The following is a 20,158-nucleotide window of genomic DNA, read 5'->3' on the forward strand; positions in this document are numbered from 1 at the left end:
CACACACACACTACAATTGTAGTCCAAGTACCATTAGAAAATAACTACAAAATCAGAAGTTACTTACAAGTGACTCGGTACTTCAGTAGTTTTTTTCACGGAATACATACTTACTCTTACTTGAGTCATTATTTTGATGACTACATTTTACTTTTACTTGAGTCATATTATTCTAAAGTAACGCAACTCTTACTTGAGTACAATTTTTGGGTACTTTATCTGGTTACTATAGCGGTCACGGCATGCAAATGGATGTTGTTGGCGTTTTTAAAAAATGTTTTTATAGAGGGCTTTATGGACAGAATTGAAGCCGCCTCCTACTAGCAGTTTTTTACTATTTAGAATGCACATAAGAAAATACAGCGTGTATGGTTGTCTCGCATAGGGATTGTGAATGATGGCGTGTGGCTCCACTTTAATCATACATTATGAAGTCACAATGACACTTTTAGAGTGGTTTCAAAACACAAACCATCGCAAACATAAATGAACAAAAGAAGCAAAGATGAATGGGTGGAGCCCAATTGTGTAACGGAAAGGAAGCTCATTCTCCATCTAGGAACAAGAAACATGAGAGTAATTCAAATTAGAAGCACTCTATTCTATCAGCTAATGAGGTAAAAAGCACAGTGTCCATTTGTCAGTGTACTTGAAGGTTTAATTTGAGATTGTGTTCAACGCTGATGGATTTTTTTGTTTTTCCATTTCAAAGCCATTCTTTGTCAGATTAAATCATCCACAGCCTGTTGTGTAGTAGATCCTCGCTATTTGTTTATGTAAATAAAATGCGAGATAGTAGAGACGTTTTACGGGGGGAGTAGACGGCACAGACAACAGGGGCGTAGTATTTAACACTATGATTTATTATATGTATTATATATATATATATATATATATATATATATATATATATATATATATATATATATATATATATATATATATATATATAATAACAAACAATAAATTTAATAAACAAGGGTATGGAGTGTGACTCAATCCAAAAGGGTGTATGGTGTTTGACTATGTGTTGGAATTAACTGTTGAGTGTTACCGTAAATGTTGAGCGAGAGGTGGAAGTCCTGGAGGGGAAAAACATGCTCGAATGTCCGTGAGACAGGCAGGTAGTCAGGGGATATAGCGAGGCGTCAACAGGTCCGTGTCCAACCGGGAGGTCGAGGATCGAGGGAAGCAGTCCGGAATCCAGATGAGAACAACAATGAAGACGAGACGCACAGCTCGTCACGAGGAACGAAGGCAGACTGCAGGAAGGACGACAAGGAAGACACGAGACCAATTAAACACGGCGGTGGAGAAAACACAGAGAGAGAGCAAGGTTGCATAGAGCTAGATGATCGCTTACGGTACTCCAACAAATGATTTACGTTGTGGCGCCGGATAGCAGGTTCAGCAGGCTTATGAAGGCAGGACCTCTCATTAGCGCCAGGTGCTTTGAGTGCTGATGGAAAGCAGATGCTTGCTGCCGCCGGAGTGACGCGAGCAGGAGATGAGCAGCGGCATGCGCTTGCGCCGTGACAACGTTCCTAGTAATGTCTATTTTATTTTTTACAGTAGCGTTGTGTTTTTCTAGCATTGTTTCTCAAACAGTGGGTAGCAGCAGGGAATATTTTCATCATTTTTGTCCAAACTTATGTGTTCATAATAGAACGATGATAAAGCCTGCAGCTACTGTAGGTGGCGGCAGTGTTCGGTCTAATTAACGGGATTCCTGTTCCACCTAGTATAAGTGGTAAGTACAAAGGAATACACATCGACATACACTATATTGCCAAAATAATTTGGCCAGTCACGTTGGAAGAGGAAGGAGCCCGTCCAAACTGTTCCCACAAGGTTGAGAGCATGGAGTTGTCCAAAATGTTTTGGTATCCTGGAGCATTCAAATTTAATTTCACTGGAACTAAGGGGCCAAGCCCAACTCCTAAAAAACAACCCCACAGCATAATTCCTCCTCCACCAAATTTCACACTCGGCACAATGCAGTCCGAAATGTACCGTTCTCCTGGCAACCTCCAAACCCAGACTCGTCCATCAGAATGCCAGATGGAAAAGCGTGATTCATCACTCCAGAGAAGGCGTCTCCACTGCTCTAGAGTCCAGTGGCCACGTGCTTTACACCACTGCATCCGACGTTTTGCATTGGACTTGGTGATGTATGGTTTAGATGCAGCTGCTCGGCCATGGAAACCCATTCCATGAAGCTCTCTGCGTACTGTACGTGGGCTAATTGGAAGGTCACATGAAGTTTGGAGCTCTGTAGCAACTGACTGTGCAGAAAGTCGGCGACCTTTCTGCACTATGCGCTCCAGCATCCGCTGGCCCCTCTCTGTCAGTTTACGTGGCCTACCACGTCGTGGCTGAGTTGCTGTTGTTCTCAAACTCTTCCATTTTCTTATAATAAAGCCGACAGTTGACTTTGGAATATTTAGGAGCGAGGAAATTTCACAACTGGATTTGTTGCACAGGTGGCATCCTATGACAGTTCCACGCTGGAAATCACTGAGCTCCTGAGAAACAGTCTCCATGCCTAAGTGCTTGATTTTATACACTTGTGGCCGGGTCAAGTGATTAGGACACCTGATTCTGATCATTTGGATGGGTGGCCAAATACTTGTGGCAATGTAGTGTAGCTGATGTAGGCGAAGAGATGGAAACGTTTTTGACAGGAAAAAAAGAAAAAGGGAGCCTATAAGAAATAAGAAATGTAACTCACACAATGTGTTGGTCGGATGAATAAATCAATCAATGTTCTTAATGGTAAAACCTTTTAGAGAGGGGGCGCAAAATTTGTGATGTCACTATCAGTGTAAATGCAGGAATGACCCAAGCTCAATATAAATTGAATGGTAACTCCCCCATATCGTAGTCGGGTTCCTCATTGTGTAAGTGTCCTGGCATTACCCACTATCAGTGTGTCTTTGGATGGGCCAAAAACCATTGTTTATCATTCTGATCATGATTCCATGTCGCCCACAGTGCAGATGAACGATTTGATGCCACCTTCCGTACCAATGTTGTGGTGCGCTCCTCTGGAGATTGTCTATACCTACCTCCAGGTAAGCATTTTTCAATATTTTAGGTGTTCATCATGCTATCTTCATTGACAGATGCTTTTTTCTGTCAGATTTATAATGCTGTAATGCACAATGTAAACGGATGTTAATATACACAGATTTAGAATTTACATCAAGACATGTTCATTCGTAAGCTAAATAAGTTAATAGAAAAATATTTTGTAAAATTCCGTATTTTTCAAACGCTCTTAAAATCCTTTCATTTTCTCAAAAATCGACAGTGCGCCTTATAACCCGGTGTACCTAATGTACAGAATAATTCTGGTTGTGCTTACCGACCTCCAAGCAATTTTATCTGGTACACGGCGTAATGATAAGTGTGACCAGTAGATGGCAGTCATGCATAAGAGATAAGTGTGGATTGCAAGTTGAATAATGTTCAATAAATGACGCCTGCATGCACCAGTAAGCAAGCAACACCAAAACGTTAAAGTTTCATTGAGAAAATAGAACATTACACAAGGCACTCAAAAAGCTGTGAAAATGTTTTAATGCGACTTTGGTAAGCTACAAAGCCACAGCCAAAATGCAACGCGGAACATTACGGCTACCGTAGTGCAAAACCTAACACCAGTGAAGTTGGCACGTTGTGTAAATCGTATATAAAAACAGAATACAATGATTTGCAAATCCTTTTCAACTTATATTCAATTGATTAGACTGTTATTTTTTGCCAAATATTAGCTCATTTGGAATTTGATGCCTGCAACATGTTTCCAAAAAGCTGGCACAAGTTGCAAAAAAGACAGAAAGTTGAGGAATGCTCATCAAACACTTATATGAAACATCCCACAGGTGAACAGGCTAATTGGGAACAGGTGGGTGACATGATTGGGTATAAAAACAGCTTCCATGAAATGCTCAGTCATTCACAAACAAGGATGGGGCGAGGGTCACCACTTTGTGAACTAATGTGTGAGCAAATTTTCTAACAGTTTAAGAACAACATTTCTCAACGAGCTATTGCAAGGAATTTAGCAATTTTACCGGATTCGCTGGGTCCGAGCTCAGCTAAGATGGATTGATGCAAAGTGGAAGAGTGTTCTGTGGTCTGACGAGTCCACATTTCAAATTGTTTTTGGAAACTGTGGACGTCGTGTCCTCCGGACCAAAGAGGAAAAGAACCATCCAGATTTGTTATAGACGCAAAAAAAATCATCTGCGATGGTATGGGGGTGTATTAGTGCCCAAGGCATGGGTAACTTACACATCTGTGAAGGCACCATTAATGCTGAAAGGTACATACAGGTTTTGGAGCAACATATGTTGCCATCCAAGCAACGTCTTTTTCATGGACGCCCCTGCTTATTTCAGCAAGACAATGCCAAGCCACATTCTGCACGTGTTGCAACAGCGTGGCTTCATAGTAAAAGAGTGCGGGTACTAGACTGGCCTGCCTGTAGTCCAGACCTCTCCCATTGAAAATGTGTGGCGCATTATGAAGCATAAAATACCACAACGGAGACCCCGGACTGTTGAACAACTTAAGTTGTACATCAAGCAAGAATGGGAAAGAATTCCACCTGAAAAGCTTAAAAAATTGCTCTCCTCAGGTCCCAAACGTTTACTGAGTGTTGTTAAAAGGAAAGGCCATGTAACACAGTGGTAAAAATGCCCCTGTTCCCACTTTTTAGCAATGTGTTGCTGCCATTAAATTCTAAGTTTATGATTATTTGGCAAAAAAAATTAAGTTTCTCAGTTTGAACATTAAGTATCTTGTCTTTGCAGTCTATTCAATTGAATATAAGTTGAAAAGGATTTGCAAATCATTGAATTCTGTTTCTATTTACGAGTCACACAACATACCAACTTCACTGATTTTGGGTTTTGCACGTCTACGGTCTAATACTGTAGTACCGGTATGTATGTGTGTGTGTGTGTGTGTGTGTGTGTGTGTGTGTATTTATATATATATATATATATATATATATATATATATATATATATATATATATATATATATATATATATATATATATATACAGTATATTTATATGTATTTATTTATAGCTATATATGTGTGTGTGTGTGTTTGCATATATGTATATATTTATAGCTGTATATGTGTGTGTGTATATATGTATATATTTGCAAATCATTGTGTATTCTGTTTTTATTTACGATTCACACAACGTGCCAACTTCTCTGGTTTTGTACATAAACAGTCTTATACCGTAGTACCGGTATGTATGTCTGTGCGTGTGTGTGTATATGTGTATATATATTTTATATATATATATATCCATCCATCCATCCATTTTCTACCGCTTATTCCCTTTTATATATATATATATATATACACACACAGTATATATATATATACACAGTATATATATATATATATATATATAGTATATTTATATTTATTCATTTATAGCTATATATACGTATATACAGTATATTTATATGTATTAATTTATAGCTATATATGTGTGTGTACATATGTATATATTTATAGCTATGAATGTGTGTGTGTGTGTGTGTGTGTGTCTGTACATATGCATATATTTATAGCTATGAATGTGTGTGTGTGTGTGTGTGTGTGTGTGTGTGTGTGTGTGTGTGTGTGTGTGTGTGTGTGTGTGTGTGTGTGTGTGTGTGTGTGTGTGTGTGTGTGTGTGTGTGTGTTTGTGTGTGTGTGTGTGTGTGTGTCTGTACATATGTATATATTTATAGCTATGAATGTGTGTGCGTGTGTGTTTCTATGTAAATGTGTATATATAAATGTGTGTGTATATATGTGTAAATAGTATATATATGTATATATATATATATATATATATATATATATATATATATACACACACACACATATACAGGTAAAAGCCAGTAAATTAGAATATTTTGAAAAACTTGATTTATTTCAGTAATTGCATTCAAAAGGTGTAACTTGTACATTATATTTATTCATTGCACACAGACTGATGCATTCAAATGTTTATTTCATTTAAATTTGATGATTTGAAGTGGCAACAAATGAAAATCCAAAATTCCGTGTGTCACAAAATTAGAATATTACTTAAGGCTAATACAAAAAAGGGATTTTTAGAAATGTTGGCCAACTGAAAAGTATGAAAATGAAAAATATGAGCATGTACAATACTCAATACTTGGTTGGAGCTCCTTTTGCCTCAATTACTGCGTTAATGCGGCGTGGCATGGAGTCGATGAGTTTCTGGCACTGCTCATGTGTTATGAGAGCCCAGGTTGCTCTGATAGTGGCCTTCAACTCTTCTGCGTTTTTGGGTCTGGCATTCTGCATCTTCCTTTTCACAATACCCCACAGATTTTCTATGGGGCTAAGGTCAGGGGAGTTGGCGGGCCAATTTAGAACAGAAATACCATGGTCCGTAAACCAGGCACGGGTAGATTTTGCGCTGTGTGCAGGCGCCAAGTCCTGTTGGAACTTGAAATCTCCATCTCCATAGAGCAGGTCAGCAGCAGGAAGCATGAAGTGCTCTAAAACTTGCTGGTAGACGGCTGCGTTGACCCTGGATCTCAGGAAACAGAGTGGACCGACACCAGCAGATGACATGGCACCCCAAACCATCACCCAACCATGCAAATTTTGCATTTCCTTTGGAAATCGAGGTCCCAGAGTCTGGAGGAAGACAGGAGAGGCACAGGATCCACGTTGCCTGAAGTCTAGTGTAAAGTTTCCACCATCAGTGATGGTGAAGTTTTTCAAAATATTCTAATTTACTGGCTTTTACCTGTATATATACATGTATATATCTATACAGTGTATATGTATATTTATATATGTATATATGTATATATCATCACACATACTGTAATATATTTGTCATAAATTATTCTTTCAACACATTGTCATTAAATTGCAAATCATACCTCCATTTGTTCGCCTTATTTTTCAGTCAATTCCATGCGTCATCTTCCTGACTTACTTCCCACATGCTCATATTTTTCTTCACTATAGATTGGAGTTAAGGTTTTGCTTGCCTTCTGAAGGATTACCGACTGCTTTTACTTTTTTAGATTTGTTTTGCTGCTATTACCATTGACAGCGCAGGAGCTTTTAATGTTGTCAAAGTAAACATTCCTTGCAGCTTATTTTAGGGGCATAATATTTTTTCAGGTGTCACACTGCTTCCTTTATCCTGAAGTGGATGACAAGATGCTCTCTCATGTCTCCTTTTCTCCTCCCTGTCTCCTATTTGTCTCCCAATCAGCGATCTTTAAGAGCACCTGCTACATCGATGTCCGTTGGTTCCCCTTTGACATCCAGAAATGTGACCTCAAATTGGGCTCCTGGACTTATGATGGCTGGTCTGTGAACTTGACCATGTCAGAGGCAGACATAAGTGGCTACATCGCTAATGGAGAGTGGGACCTTGTTGGTAAGAGTGACTTCAAAATAAAATGTCAAAAAGAAAGGGTAAGTTCTTTTAAATTTGAAGATACTTTGAAGAGATGTGCTCAAAGCTGAAGACATGAGAAGCTCTAAATATCTAAAGCCCCCAAAAAAATTTACATTTCAGCATCACCTGATTATCCTAAATGCCAGGTTGGTAGTTGAGTTGTTGGTTGTCGAAAGTATCCTTGGACAACAGACAGAATCCCCATGTAGAGACCTCCAATGATATGTCATCAGTCGGTAAATGAGATGACATTCACACTGCTATCAACCCGATAGCAAGTACTGCTCATGAGGTCATCAGGGAGTGATGTTTACATAGCCCGGCCACAATCGCTGGCCTCTGCTAAACTCATCCCCCTAAACCTCACTCTCATCCGGGTCACGGCACTGCAACCCACCTGGTTCGATCCCTGCTCTTCTGTTCCGTCGGGACTCAAACCGATGTCTTAGCTACGTTTTTTGCAAGTAGCTTTTCCTGTAGCTTAACTACGTTTTGACCCATGTAGCGAGGTAGTTGACATCAAAGGTACAAAATACAAAGAGAGAAAATGAACTGCGAATCCAGGCCCGAAGAAATATGGAGAAAATCCAATGACCTGGATGATTGAGAACATCCATACATACGGAGAAAATCCATGGTGATTTGTTGGGGTTCGTAAGATGAGTCACAATTGGCAAAGGTTAGGGCGATTATGCACTGGCCAATCAGAGGCAAGACAAGACGGGCCATTGAAACTAGTAGGCAAAATCATAACAGCATGACGACGAGGGAGTCTGAGACAGAGGGACGCTACAAGCTGACGACTCAAAAAAAAAGAAACATACTGTCGCGTTGAACGGATTATTAATGGTCTTTAGTTGAAGATGTCAAGAAATGCTCGCACTCTCTATGATCATAGCCAATTTTAATGATCATGTTCATTTCAAACACACTCTATACACAAGGGAATGACGGCATACTTAGTCAACATTGGGGCCGTATGAACAACGCCAACACTGTCATAAATATGTGCCGTATGGTGAGACCACACTAAACAACAATGACAAACACATTTCGGGAGAATATTTGCACCGCAACACAACATAAACACAACAGAACAAATTCCCAGAATTCCCTGCAGCACCAACTCTTACGGGACGCTACAATACTATGGCAGAGGGGTTCTCTCCCGCAGATTAGATTATTTCTTTAGTGATGAAGATGACGTGCAGGAAACCCACACTAATGCGTGTCCAAATGTATGTGTTTAGAGAAAATGCCCAAAACCTTAGTTTTTAGTTATTTACTCTGTAAACTAAAATCAGAAGTGCTCTCTTCATTGAAGACGTGGAACACAAATTTAGGTGAGTTGAGTTCATGAAAGGTTCTACTGCACATAACCATTAGCAACTGTTCCAAAACAGCACACAAGTCATTGTTTCTTTGTCAAAATATAGATAAATGCTAGGTGTTTTTTTAATTTTTACTGCAGGTACAGAAAATTATTAACGTTATAGGGGTGGGCCAAAGAAAAGGCAAACTAAATAAATACATACAGTGGGGTGTGGCAACCCCTAGAGGTAGTTGTACGGTGTTCCCTAGCTAAATGACAGATAGTTAATAGTAATGGACCTTTATTGGGTCCATTTGTACACTCTCAGTTACATTAACATTGATATTATTCATGTGGGCCCGTCGATATAAATTATGTTAAATGTTAAAGCTTTGAAGTAGCAAACTACTTTTGCCGTGTAGCTTGTAGTGTAGCTACAATCCTCCGGGGATAGCTTCCCCTAATCGAAAGTAACTTTTAACTTACCTTCTTAAATTTTCCCATTCGTTTGCCCATCACTGCTGGTGAGTCTGTCCCAATACTGTGTAAGTACTACTAAAATAATTGGGCCAAAGAAAGTTACAAATTGTAAGGTCGTGGAGTCAGGACAGTGTGACGTGCTTTCCCGTAAAGCGCAGTTGCCCATGCGTGTTTTTCCATCAGTTGATGTAAACAAAGTTATGTGAGCACACAGTCGTTTTTCTGCGTTCTTATATTTAAAACGAGTGCTCTCACATTGATAAAGTTGATAAACCCTATTTAATTCAGGAAAGAACTCTGTCGGTGAGGTTCATTGTCATCAAGAGCCTTTAAAATAAAGATAAAACAATTTTTTTTGCAGTGTTTTCTGGATGTAAAACTGTAATTGTTGTACACTAAAAGTGTTGGTGCCTGGAACAGATTAATAGGATGTATTGTTCCCAATGGGAAAACATTTTTTTCGGTTTTTGACTGACCTTGTAACAAGGACTAGTAATGAAAAACCGAGGTCCTGCTGCATTAAGAAATACATGTTTAACAGAAAAAGTCAAAATGCAAAGTTATTTAGAATCAGAATCAGAATCAGAAATACTTAAATAATCACCGAGGGGAAATTGATATTTTCAGCACAATCCCATTCAAGAGCAGACAAACATTACAGGAAGACAGAACAGGATCGCTGACGGGTCTGCCATCTTCCGGCGCCCCTTACAAAAAAGGTGAGAAACAGGTAAACACTGAGGAGGGGGGGGGGACTGAAACATTTTTCAGTCCAAGCCTGGGCCCCTGGAGAGGGGGTCCAGACTGAGGCCAATGAAACAAAAACCTCATAGAAATATGCACACATAAACATGTGTGTAAGAGGGAAAGATCAAAGAACACAAAGGACATTAAATACATTAAAAGAGCAGAGCTGATGCAACCAGACACTTCTACACACATCTACAAAAATAAAACAACAACAACAACAACAACAAAAAAACATATACTGTGGTGGCATCTGCGGTGTTCCACGCCATAATCTGCTGGGGTGGGGGAAGCATGGCCAGAGACAGGAGTAGACCCAACAAAGCAACCAAAAGAGTCGACTCCAGCCTCGGCCGCTCACCAACTCTCGGCCAGTGTCCAGTCCGCATGGATGAGCAAGGATACGTCCAAGGAGACAGAGGTGTCCGATACCTGCTCATTCTCTTTATCCGCATCTCCTCCAGTCTGGGACTCTAGTGTGGCAGAGACCCAGCAGTTGGTCTCCATGGCCAAAAGGCTCCCGGGAGGCAGATCCAGAAGTCCACAAAAAAAGCACAGCAGAAGTCACAAAAGTAGCAACCCTTGTCGCACAGTCCCAAAGGGTCCCGAACCAAAAGGCAAAAAAAACACATGAAAACAAAAGGGAAACATCAGGAACACAAAAGGATGACACAAGAGCACAGAGCTCCTGCCACCAGCAGCCACAACAGCGGCGTCATCCCGCAGCACTTGGTGAGCAAACTGGTCCCCCTTGGATTCAGTACCCCCCCTTTGCAACTGGCTGCTTGACTTCCTCACAGACAGACCCCAATCTGTGAGAGTGGGCAACAACACCTCCAGTGCCATCTCCCTGAGCACCGGCACCCCCCAGGGCTGCGTCCTGAGTCCGCTGCTGTTCACATTGATGACTCATGACTGCTGTGCTAGGTCCACTACTAACCACATTGTGAAGTATGCAGACGACACGACAGTAGTGGGCCTAATCCGTGACAACAACGACATGGACTACAGGGAGGAGGTGAACCATCTGGTTGACTGGTGCAGAACCAACAACCTGGTCCTGAATGTCAACAAGACTAAGGAGATCATCGTTGACTTCAGGAAGCACCAGTCCAGCCACGCTCCACTCTACATCAACGGCACAGCAGTGGAGATAATAAGCAGCACCAAGTTCCTGGGGGTGCAGATAACTGACAATATAACCTGGTCCCTACACACCGGAGTTCTTGTAAAAAGAGCTCAGCAGCGCATGCACTTTTTGCGTCGGATGAAAAGAGCACAGCTCCCTCCCCCCATTCTCAGCACATTCTACAGAGGCACTATAAAGAGCCTGCTGACCAACAGCATCTCTGTCTGGACTGGAGCCTGCAGTGCCTCAGACTGGAAGTCTCTCCAGAGAGTGGTGAGGACGGCGGAAAAGATCATCAGGACTCCTCTTCCTCCTATCCAGGAGATGGCAAACAGCCGCTGCCTGACCAGGGCTCAGAAAATCTGCAAAGACTCCTCCCACCCCCACCAAGGACTGTTTTCACTGCTGGACTCTAGAAAGAGGTTCCGCAGCCTCCGAAGCAGAACCTCTAGGTTCTGGAGCAGCTTCTTCCCTCAGGCCGTAAGACTCTTGAACGCATCATAATTAAACCAAATTATCCCCTCAACTCCCCCCAAAAAGGATTAACTCGCTGGAATAAAAAAGACAATATAACATACATCCATAAACGAGGACGCATGTGAAAAAGTGCAATATATTTATCTGTACAGTAATCTATTTATTTATTTGTATGTATTTATATATATTTATTTATTTTATATATATATTATATATATTATTTATATATATATATTTATTTATATATGCACCTTATTGCTTTTTTATCCTGCACTACCATGAGCTTATGTAGCGAAATTTCGTTCTTATCTGTGCTGTAAAGTTCACATTTGAATGACAATAAAAAAGGAAGTATAAGTCTAAGTCTAAGTCTATCTTGAGGGAAAAGAAGGTAGTTTAGTCGAAGATTTACATTAAATCAAAGAACGCAAAGTTATCCACAAATCGGTCAACGTTACAAACTAAACATTTTTTTTTTTTTATGAAAAATGTAGAAATATTGCAACAGAAACGATATTATTGTTATAAGAGAAACATCTCTAATGTGCTTTATTGCACTCCATATGCACATAAATTATGTCTACCCTGATTGAGTACATTTTACAAGACTTGTGCTTTGTGTGCCGTCACAGAGGTTACAGTAAAGAGGGATGAGCACATCTATCCGTGCTGTCCGGAGCCATATCCCGACGTCAAATACACCATAGTGATGCGCAGACGGACCCTCTATTATGGAATCAACCTGCTGATCCCCTGTATCCTGATCTCCATGCTGGCCTTGCTTGTCTTCCTGCTGCCTGCGGACTCGGGAGAGAAGATCTCACTTGGTAGTAGTGCTTTACATTTTCATGTTAACAAAATTCTTTGTAGAAGAAAATGATTATATTGAAATTCAAACTCGTAGTTATTTCCATGTTGGGTTATAACTGGGGACTACATTGCCCATAGGTGTGAATGTTAGTGTGAATGGTTTGTATGTTCCCTTCCTGTGAGATTAAAGAGGAACATTATCACAATTTCAGAAGGGTTAAAACCATTAAAAATCAGTTCCCAGTGGCTTATTTTATTTTTCGAAGTTTTTTTCAAAATTTTACCCATCACGCAATATCCCTAAAAAAAGCTTCAAAGTGCCTGATTTTAACCATCGTTATATACACCCGTCCATTTTCCTGTGACGTCACACAGTGATGCCAATACAAACAAACATGGCGCATAGAACAGCAAGGTATAGCGACATTAGCTCGGATTCAGACTCGGATTTCAGCGGCTTAAGCGATTCAACAGATTACGCATGTATTGAAACGGATGGTTGTAGTGTGGAGGCAGGTAGCGAAAACGAAATTGAAGAAGAAACTGAAGTTATTGAGCCATATCGGTTTGAACCGTATGCAAGCGAAACCGACGAAAACGACACGACAGCCAACGACACGGGAGAAAGCGAGGACGAATTCGGCGATCACCTTCTAACCAACGATTGGTATGTGTTTGTTTGGCATTAAAGGAAACTAACAACTATGAACTAGGTTTACAGCATATGAAATACATTTGGCAACAACATGCACTTTGAGAGTGCAGACAGCCCAGTTTTCATCAATTAATATATTCTGTAGACATACCCTCATCCACTCTCTTTTCCTGAAAGCTGATCTGTCCAGTCCAGTTGGAAATGCATCTGCTTTGAGTGTCGCAGGATATCCACACATTCTTGCCATCTCTGTCGTAGCATAGCTTTTGTCGGTAAAGTGTGCGGAACAAACGTCCAATTTCTTGCCACTTTCGCATCTTTGGGCCACTGGTGCAACTTGAATCCATCCCTGTTCGTGTTGTTACACCCTCCGACAACACACCGACGAGGCATGATGTCTCCAAGGTACGGAAAGCAGTCGAAAAAACGGAAAATAACAGAGCTGATTTGACTCGGTGTTCGTAATGTGTTTGAGAAAATGGCGGATTGCTTCCCGATGTGACGTCACGTTGTGACGTCATCGCTCCGAGAGCGAATAATAGAAAGGCGTTTAATTCACCAAAATTAACCCATTTAGAGTTCGGAAATCGGTTAAAAAAATATATGGTCTTTTTTCTGCAACATCAAGGTATATATTGACGCTTACATAGGTCTGGTGATAATGTTCCCCTTTAAGGCCCCTTCTACACTAAGCCACTAAAGTTATCAAGGGTAAATCCCACCTAACCTTATCCTTGTCCACACACACACAAGGGTTTTTTTAAGACCCCCTACCCCCTCTGTCCGCCGACGCAACGCGACCTAATACACATGCACGCAGAATGCGTACGTCATAGTCACCTCCAGTGTTGCTTTGTGTGCAAGTTCTTAAATGTAACTTATCTGAACAATATCCAGTGTTCTGGTATTTCAATTAACTGGAATTCAGTGTTCTCTGTGGCCCTATTGTAGTCAACCACACCTGAGCCATCATAAATGTATCAAATCTTTAATGGACACGTGAAAGTAAACAATGTGATAAAGAATGAAAGATGAGAATCAGCACCTCCAAGTCTGAGTCCATGGTTCTCGCCCGGAAAAGGGTGGAGGGCCATCTCCGGGTTGGGGAGGAGACCCTGCCCCAAGTGGAGGAGTTCAAGTACCTCGGAGTCTTGTTCACGAGTGAGGGAAGAGTGGATCGTGAGATCGACTGGCGGATCGGTGCGGCGTCTTCAGTAATGTATCGATCCGTTGTGGTGAAGAAGGAGCTGAGCCGGAAGGCAAAGCTCTCAATGTACCTGTCGATCTACGTTCCCATCCTCACCTATGGTCATGAGCTTTGGGTTATGACCGAAAGGACAAGATCACGGGTACAAGTGGCCGAAATGAGTTTCCTCCGCCGGGTGGCGGGGCTTTCCCTTAGAGATAGGGTGAGAAGCTCTGTCATCCGGGGGGAGCTCAAAGTAAAGCCGCTGCTCCTCCACATCGAGAGAAGCCAGATGAGGTGGTTCGGGCATCTGGTCAGGATGCCACCCGAACGCCTCCCTAGGGAGGTGTTTAGGGCACGTCCGACCGGTAGGAGGCCACGGGGAAGACCCAGGACACGTTGGGAAGACTATGTCTCCCGGCTGGCCTGGGAACGCCTTGGGATCCCCCGGGAAGAGCTGGACGAAGTGGCTGGAGAGAGGAAAGTCTGGGCTTCCCTGCTTAGGCTGCTGCCCCCGTGACCCGACCTCGGATAAGCGGAATAAGATGGATGGATGGATGGATGGATGGATGGATGGTGATACAGAACATTTTGCATCAATCAATCTCGGGATCTAGATATCTGGTCAGGACACTCCTCACTCTATTGACCTCACCTTCAATGTCTATTCGTTTTTGGTGACTTTATATACCAGTACTCTGGACCTAGACGTTGAGTCCGTGCATACATGGTGGAGAATAACTGATACAGTCTGCTTTGCCAGTCCAAATGCATTCGCCGTTTTCCATAGTCTTCCCTCGACAGCCAGGTAATACAAAGCACACGCTACTTTTTTTTATCACATCCACAAGAGCCTCGTTGTCTCTCCTTCGACAAATGGACGGACAAAGTTTTTCAGTGTAGTTCTTTTATGCTTAATTCTATTTCTGTTTCAGCAGTCTTTCCTTTGTTTATTCAGGTTGCTAAGTGCGTTGATCACCAGTTCACCACCTGCTGCGGCCACTAGTCACACCCCTTTGTAAACCGATGTCACCCTGCCTTAGCTTGCAGGGCCATTGTTCAGCTCCATGCGACAGATTTCTCGTCTTTTTGTATTTTTGCCTCAAGCTATGTTTTGCCTTGGGCTTCCCGTGCGCCTCCGAGCGACACGCTGTTTTTGTGTTTTTGCCCTGTCATTGGAATCAAAAGGTTCTTACGGGCACGTTGCTTCTGCTGTTTCCAGTCTTTCCTGGAAACACGACTATCATTGACAATGAGACCAGAGCGCTGAAACAGAAATAGACGTAAACATAGGAGAAACCATACCGAACCCAAAACACGCCAGGTGACGTCAATTTACATTTCAAATACCGTATTTTTCGGAGTATAAGTCGCACCGAAGTATAAGTCGCACCTCTCGAAAATGCACAATAAAAAAGGAAAAAAACATATATAAATCACACTGGAGCCCGGCCAAACTATGAAAAAAACTGTGACTTATAGTCCGAAAAATACGGTACTTTCCTACATGAACGATACATAGCCAAAGAGTAACTAAAAGACGGAAAAGTCCTTAGGGAACAAAGAGTACATAAAAACATTATAGATTAATATTTTTTCTACTCTTTTTGTTCAAATCTCTAGATTAACTTCAGTCCTGAATAAAAAATAGTATACAGTATTTTCCGGACCATTGGGCGCACCGGATTATAAGGCGCACTGTCGAAGAATGGTCTATTTTTTAATCTTTTTTCATATATTAGGCGCACCGGATTATAGGGCGCATTAAAGGAGTCATATTATTATTTATTTTTTTTCTAAATGGAAAACAGCTTCTTGTGGTCTATACATACTTGCCAACCTTGAGACCTCCGATTCCGGGAGGTGGGGGGTGGGGGGCGTGGTCGGGGGTGGGGCGGGGGCGTGGTTGGGGGCGTGGTTAAGATATATGTGTGTATATATATATATATATATATATATATATATATATATATATATATATATATATATATATAAGAAATACTTGACTTTCAGTGAATTCTAGCTGTATATATATATATATATATATATATATATATATATATATATATACATATATATTTTATTATTTATATATATATATATATATATATATATATATATATATATATATATATATATATATATATATATAAATAAATAAAATAAATACTTGAATTTCAGTGTTCATTTATTTACACATATACACACACATAACACTCCTCTACTCATTGTTGAGTTAAGGGTTGAATTGTCCATCCTTGTTCTATTCTCTGTCACTATTTCAGAACACACACATTATACAAATATGCATTATAAAATCAATAAGAAAACGGGAGCTCTAATTTGGGAGTCTGAATTAGGATCAGAAGTTCCTCTATAAACATTGCGTACTCACGTCGCCATTTTGTATTGATTACTGCAGCTGTGCACTGGATTCATTCACAAATAAAAACTACAACTCACAAACACTTTAGAGTTAGGCTCCACCATCAGAATGTGTACTTAAACTTATAAAGATCACATGGATATTATTCAGTGAGTTGATTCACCAAAACTAACCTGTTATACAGGAGGAAAAAGCACACAGGACGTTTCAATTGTTCACAGACTGGTCGCTCTCATCAGAATGACTAGACACTTCCGGTCTGCAGGTGATAGCATTCAATTGGAAAGAAACGCCCTACTGCCCCCTACTGACCAATGTGAATACTGATAAATGTGGAATGACAGCTCCAAAAACGAATTCAAACCACAAAATAAACTAAATAAATCAACACAAAAATGTAACACATTATGGGTGGGTCACATGTGCATGTACAACAGGCTGTCAACACGTCACTCAGGTCCGCATGGAGCTGGAGGGGGCGTGGCCTCCAGCTCCGCCTGAATTTCGGGAGATTTTCGGGAGAAAATTTGTCCCGGGAGGTTTTCGGGAGAGGCGCTGAATTTCGGGAGTCTCCCGGAAAATCCGGGAGGGTTGGCAAGTATGGGTCTACATAACATGTAATGGTGGTTCTTTGGTCAAAATGTTGCATGGATTATGTTTTACAGATCATCTTCAAGCCGCTTTCTGACAGTCGCTTCAGGATGCGCCGTTTTGTGGGCGGTCTTATTTACGTGGCTCACCTTCGGCAGCGTCTTTTCCCCGTCATCTTTGTTGTAGCAGTGTAGCGTGCAAGGACGGGAGTGGAAGAAGTGTCAAAAGATGGAGCTAACTGTTTTAATGACATTCAGACTTTACTTAAATCAATAACGGAGCAGTATCTCCTCATCCGAAAACCACCACACCGGAAATGTGTCCCGTGAAAAAACGTCCGACCGGAACTCTCTAATAGCTAAAGTTCCTTGGATGAATAATGTAATCTCATTACACCGGTATGTTTTACCGCTTTCATGGCGAGTTTACTGACAGATATAAGTAAGAACTTTACACTACTTTATATTATAAATGGCAACAGCGGAGGATGAATGTCACATAACAAGAAGATAGAGAAAAAGAAGAAGCTTTTTCAGGACTTATGCAGATCCCAAATACAAATCAGAAGGTAGGAAAATTTGCTTTTGCATAATATTGCAAAACAAAACGCCAGATAATATGTCTTACCTTATACACACACCATAATAATACTCGTATGTTTAATGCGCCGACAATCCATCAAGCGGTGCGGCTTCATAGCTTACCAAAGTCGTACTAAAACATTTTAATAGATTTTTGCGCGCCGTGTGTAATGGAACATTTAAAACGTTGGTGTTGTGAAGGGAATAAGTGGTAGAAAATGGATGGATGGATGGATGTTTACTTGAGACCCATCATAGTGGAGTCAACACGTATCTCTGATGTTTGACTGCTATCTATCTACTGGTCACACTTATCATTACACCATCTACCAAATAAAATAGCTTCGAGGTGGGTGAGCTAAACCAAACTCATTCCTTACATTAGGCTCACCGGGTCGTAAACCCCGCAGTGTAACATGGGCGAGGGCCCGTTCAATGTTTGAATGTTTTTTTGTTTTTGTTATTAAATTGCATAAAACGAGTTTATCATCCACAGAACACATGTTAAAAAGTTGAGGTAAAGATCCTGTGATGAACAGTGGACCAAAATTGCAGTAAATATGACAAAGTGTACCCTTTTTCTCCAAAATAAAACCTGAAATTAGAAAGTCATGATTATATTGTGTAATGGCCGTACAAATGAAAAAAAAATAATCATAATGGTAATCAATGTTTTTTTTGTCCCCATTATACTACCCAGCTATAAAGCGTGTATGTATGCATGTAACTGTGACGATCTGTCACTTCACTTCTGGTGGTGGTTCCTTGTTTGGTGTTTGTTTTTCTTCCCCTTCCTGCTTTTCTCCCTAAACGATCATTTTCCTCACCTCTCCCTGATTGGCAGCCCGGCACACCTGGTTGCAGTTGCCAATCAGGCTGCTATATATGCCAGCCTCGCCTGTTCCTCTGGGCTCGAGGATTCACGACTATGTTAAAAACCTTACATACACGACTGCTTCCTTCTCTGTTTTGAGTAGTAAAATACTCTTACCTGATCATCACTCTCCTGGTTCCTGCATCTTGGGGTCACTACTACTGCAGCCATGCGGGCTCGCGACAGTAACAATTCACCAAAATATGTTTTATTACTAATATTATGTATATTTAGGCCTGATCTTTACCTGAGTACCCCAGCCCGTTAATATCCACTGTATGAATAATAAATCATTTTATGCAAATTCTTAATGACATAATTACATCAAATGGTTACTCAAAGGGTTAAAATAAAATTAAAAAAATTACATGTTTGCCTTTCTTATTTAGGACTAAAGTTGATTGAGAGATATGAGCAAAAAAATTTAGAGAAATATGAATCCAAATATGTTTTATACACTCTTAACTCCTTGAGGACTTTTTTGTCTTTTCGGTACACTTTTTATGTGAAAAACATTGTGCTTTTGTTTTGTTTTGAAGTGTTAATGAAGATTTCATCCCTTTAGGAATCACAGTACTGCTCGCCCTGACCGTCTTCATGCTGATCGTTGCAGAGATTATGCCGGCCACATCCGACTCAGTACCTCTGATAGGTAGGCAGGGGTGATGTTGTCTCTACGCTCTCACTGTTTGCCTCTCATACGCGGCTGCGTAGAGGGCGCCAACTTTCAACCGTGTTGTAAGCATTATGGCCCGCCATCTTCCTGCTTCGAGCATGCCATCCATGCCCCGCGTACGGAGAAATAGCAGCAACCAAAACGTAAGTCGTCATGGTTGAATCTGGAGTGAGTAGCTTCAAAGTAACTGTGTTGCCACCATAGTTACTTTGAAAAAGTAATCGGATTACTGATTACTAGGGATGTCCGATAATGGCTTTTTGCCGATATCCGATATTCCGATATTGTCCAACTCTTTAATTAGCGATACCGATATCAACTGATACCGATATCAACCGATATATACAGTCGTGGAATTAACACATTATTATCCCTAATTTGGACAACCAGGTATGGTGAAGATAAGGTACTTTTTTTTAAATTAATAAAATAAAATAAGATAAATACATTTTAAACATTTTCTTGAATAAAAAAGAAAGTAAAACAATATAAAAACAGTTACATAGAACCTAGTAATTAATGAAAATTAGTAAAATTAACTGTTAAAGGTTAGTACTATTAGTGTACCAGCAGCACGCACAATCATGTGTGCTTATGGACTGTATCCCTTGCAGACTGTATTGATATATATTGATATATAATGTAGGAACCAGAATATTAATAACAGAAAGAAACAACCCTTTTGTGTGAATGAGTGTAAATGGGGGAGGGAGGTGTTGGTGCACTAATTGTAAGTGTATCTTGTGTTTTTTATGTTGATTTAATTAAAAAAAAAATTAA

At 40.6% G+C, this 20,158-nt stretch overlaps 1 protein-coding gene across 1 annotated transcript in view; it reads left to right on the forward strand.

Annotated features, from left to right (window-relative positions):
- Window positions 1–20,158, forward strand: part of chrna7a (cholinergic receptor, nicotinic, alpha 7a (neuronal)) — a 47,947-nt gene that overhangs the window by 23,964 nt on the left and 3,825 nt on the right. The window contains 4 exon segments of the mRNA XM_072914778.1: window positions 2,995–3,074; window positions 7,286–7,453; window positions 12,252–12,446; window positions 19,268–19,354. Of these exon segments, the coding sequence (XP_072770879.1) occupies window positions 2,995–3,074; window positions 7,286–7,453; window positions 12,252–12,446; window positions 19,268–19,354 (530 nt within the window).

The sequence above is a fragment of the Nerophis lumbriciformis genome, linkage group LG15 (assembly GCF_033978685.3).
Source record: "Nerophis lumbriciformis linkage group LG15, RoL_Nlum_v2.1, whole genome shotgun sequence".
NCBI classification, from domain to species: domain Eukaryota; kingdom Metazoa; phylum Chordata; class Actinopteri; order Syngnathiformes; family Syngnathidae; genus Nerophis; species Nerophis lumbriciformis.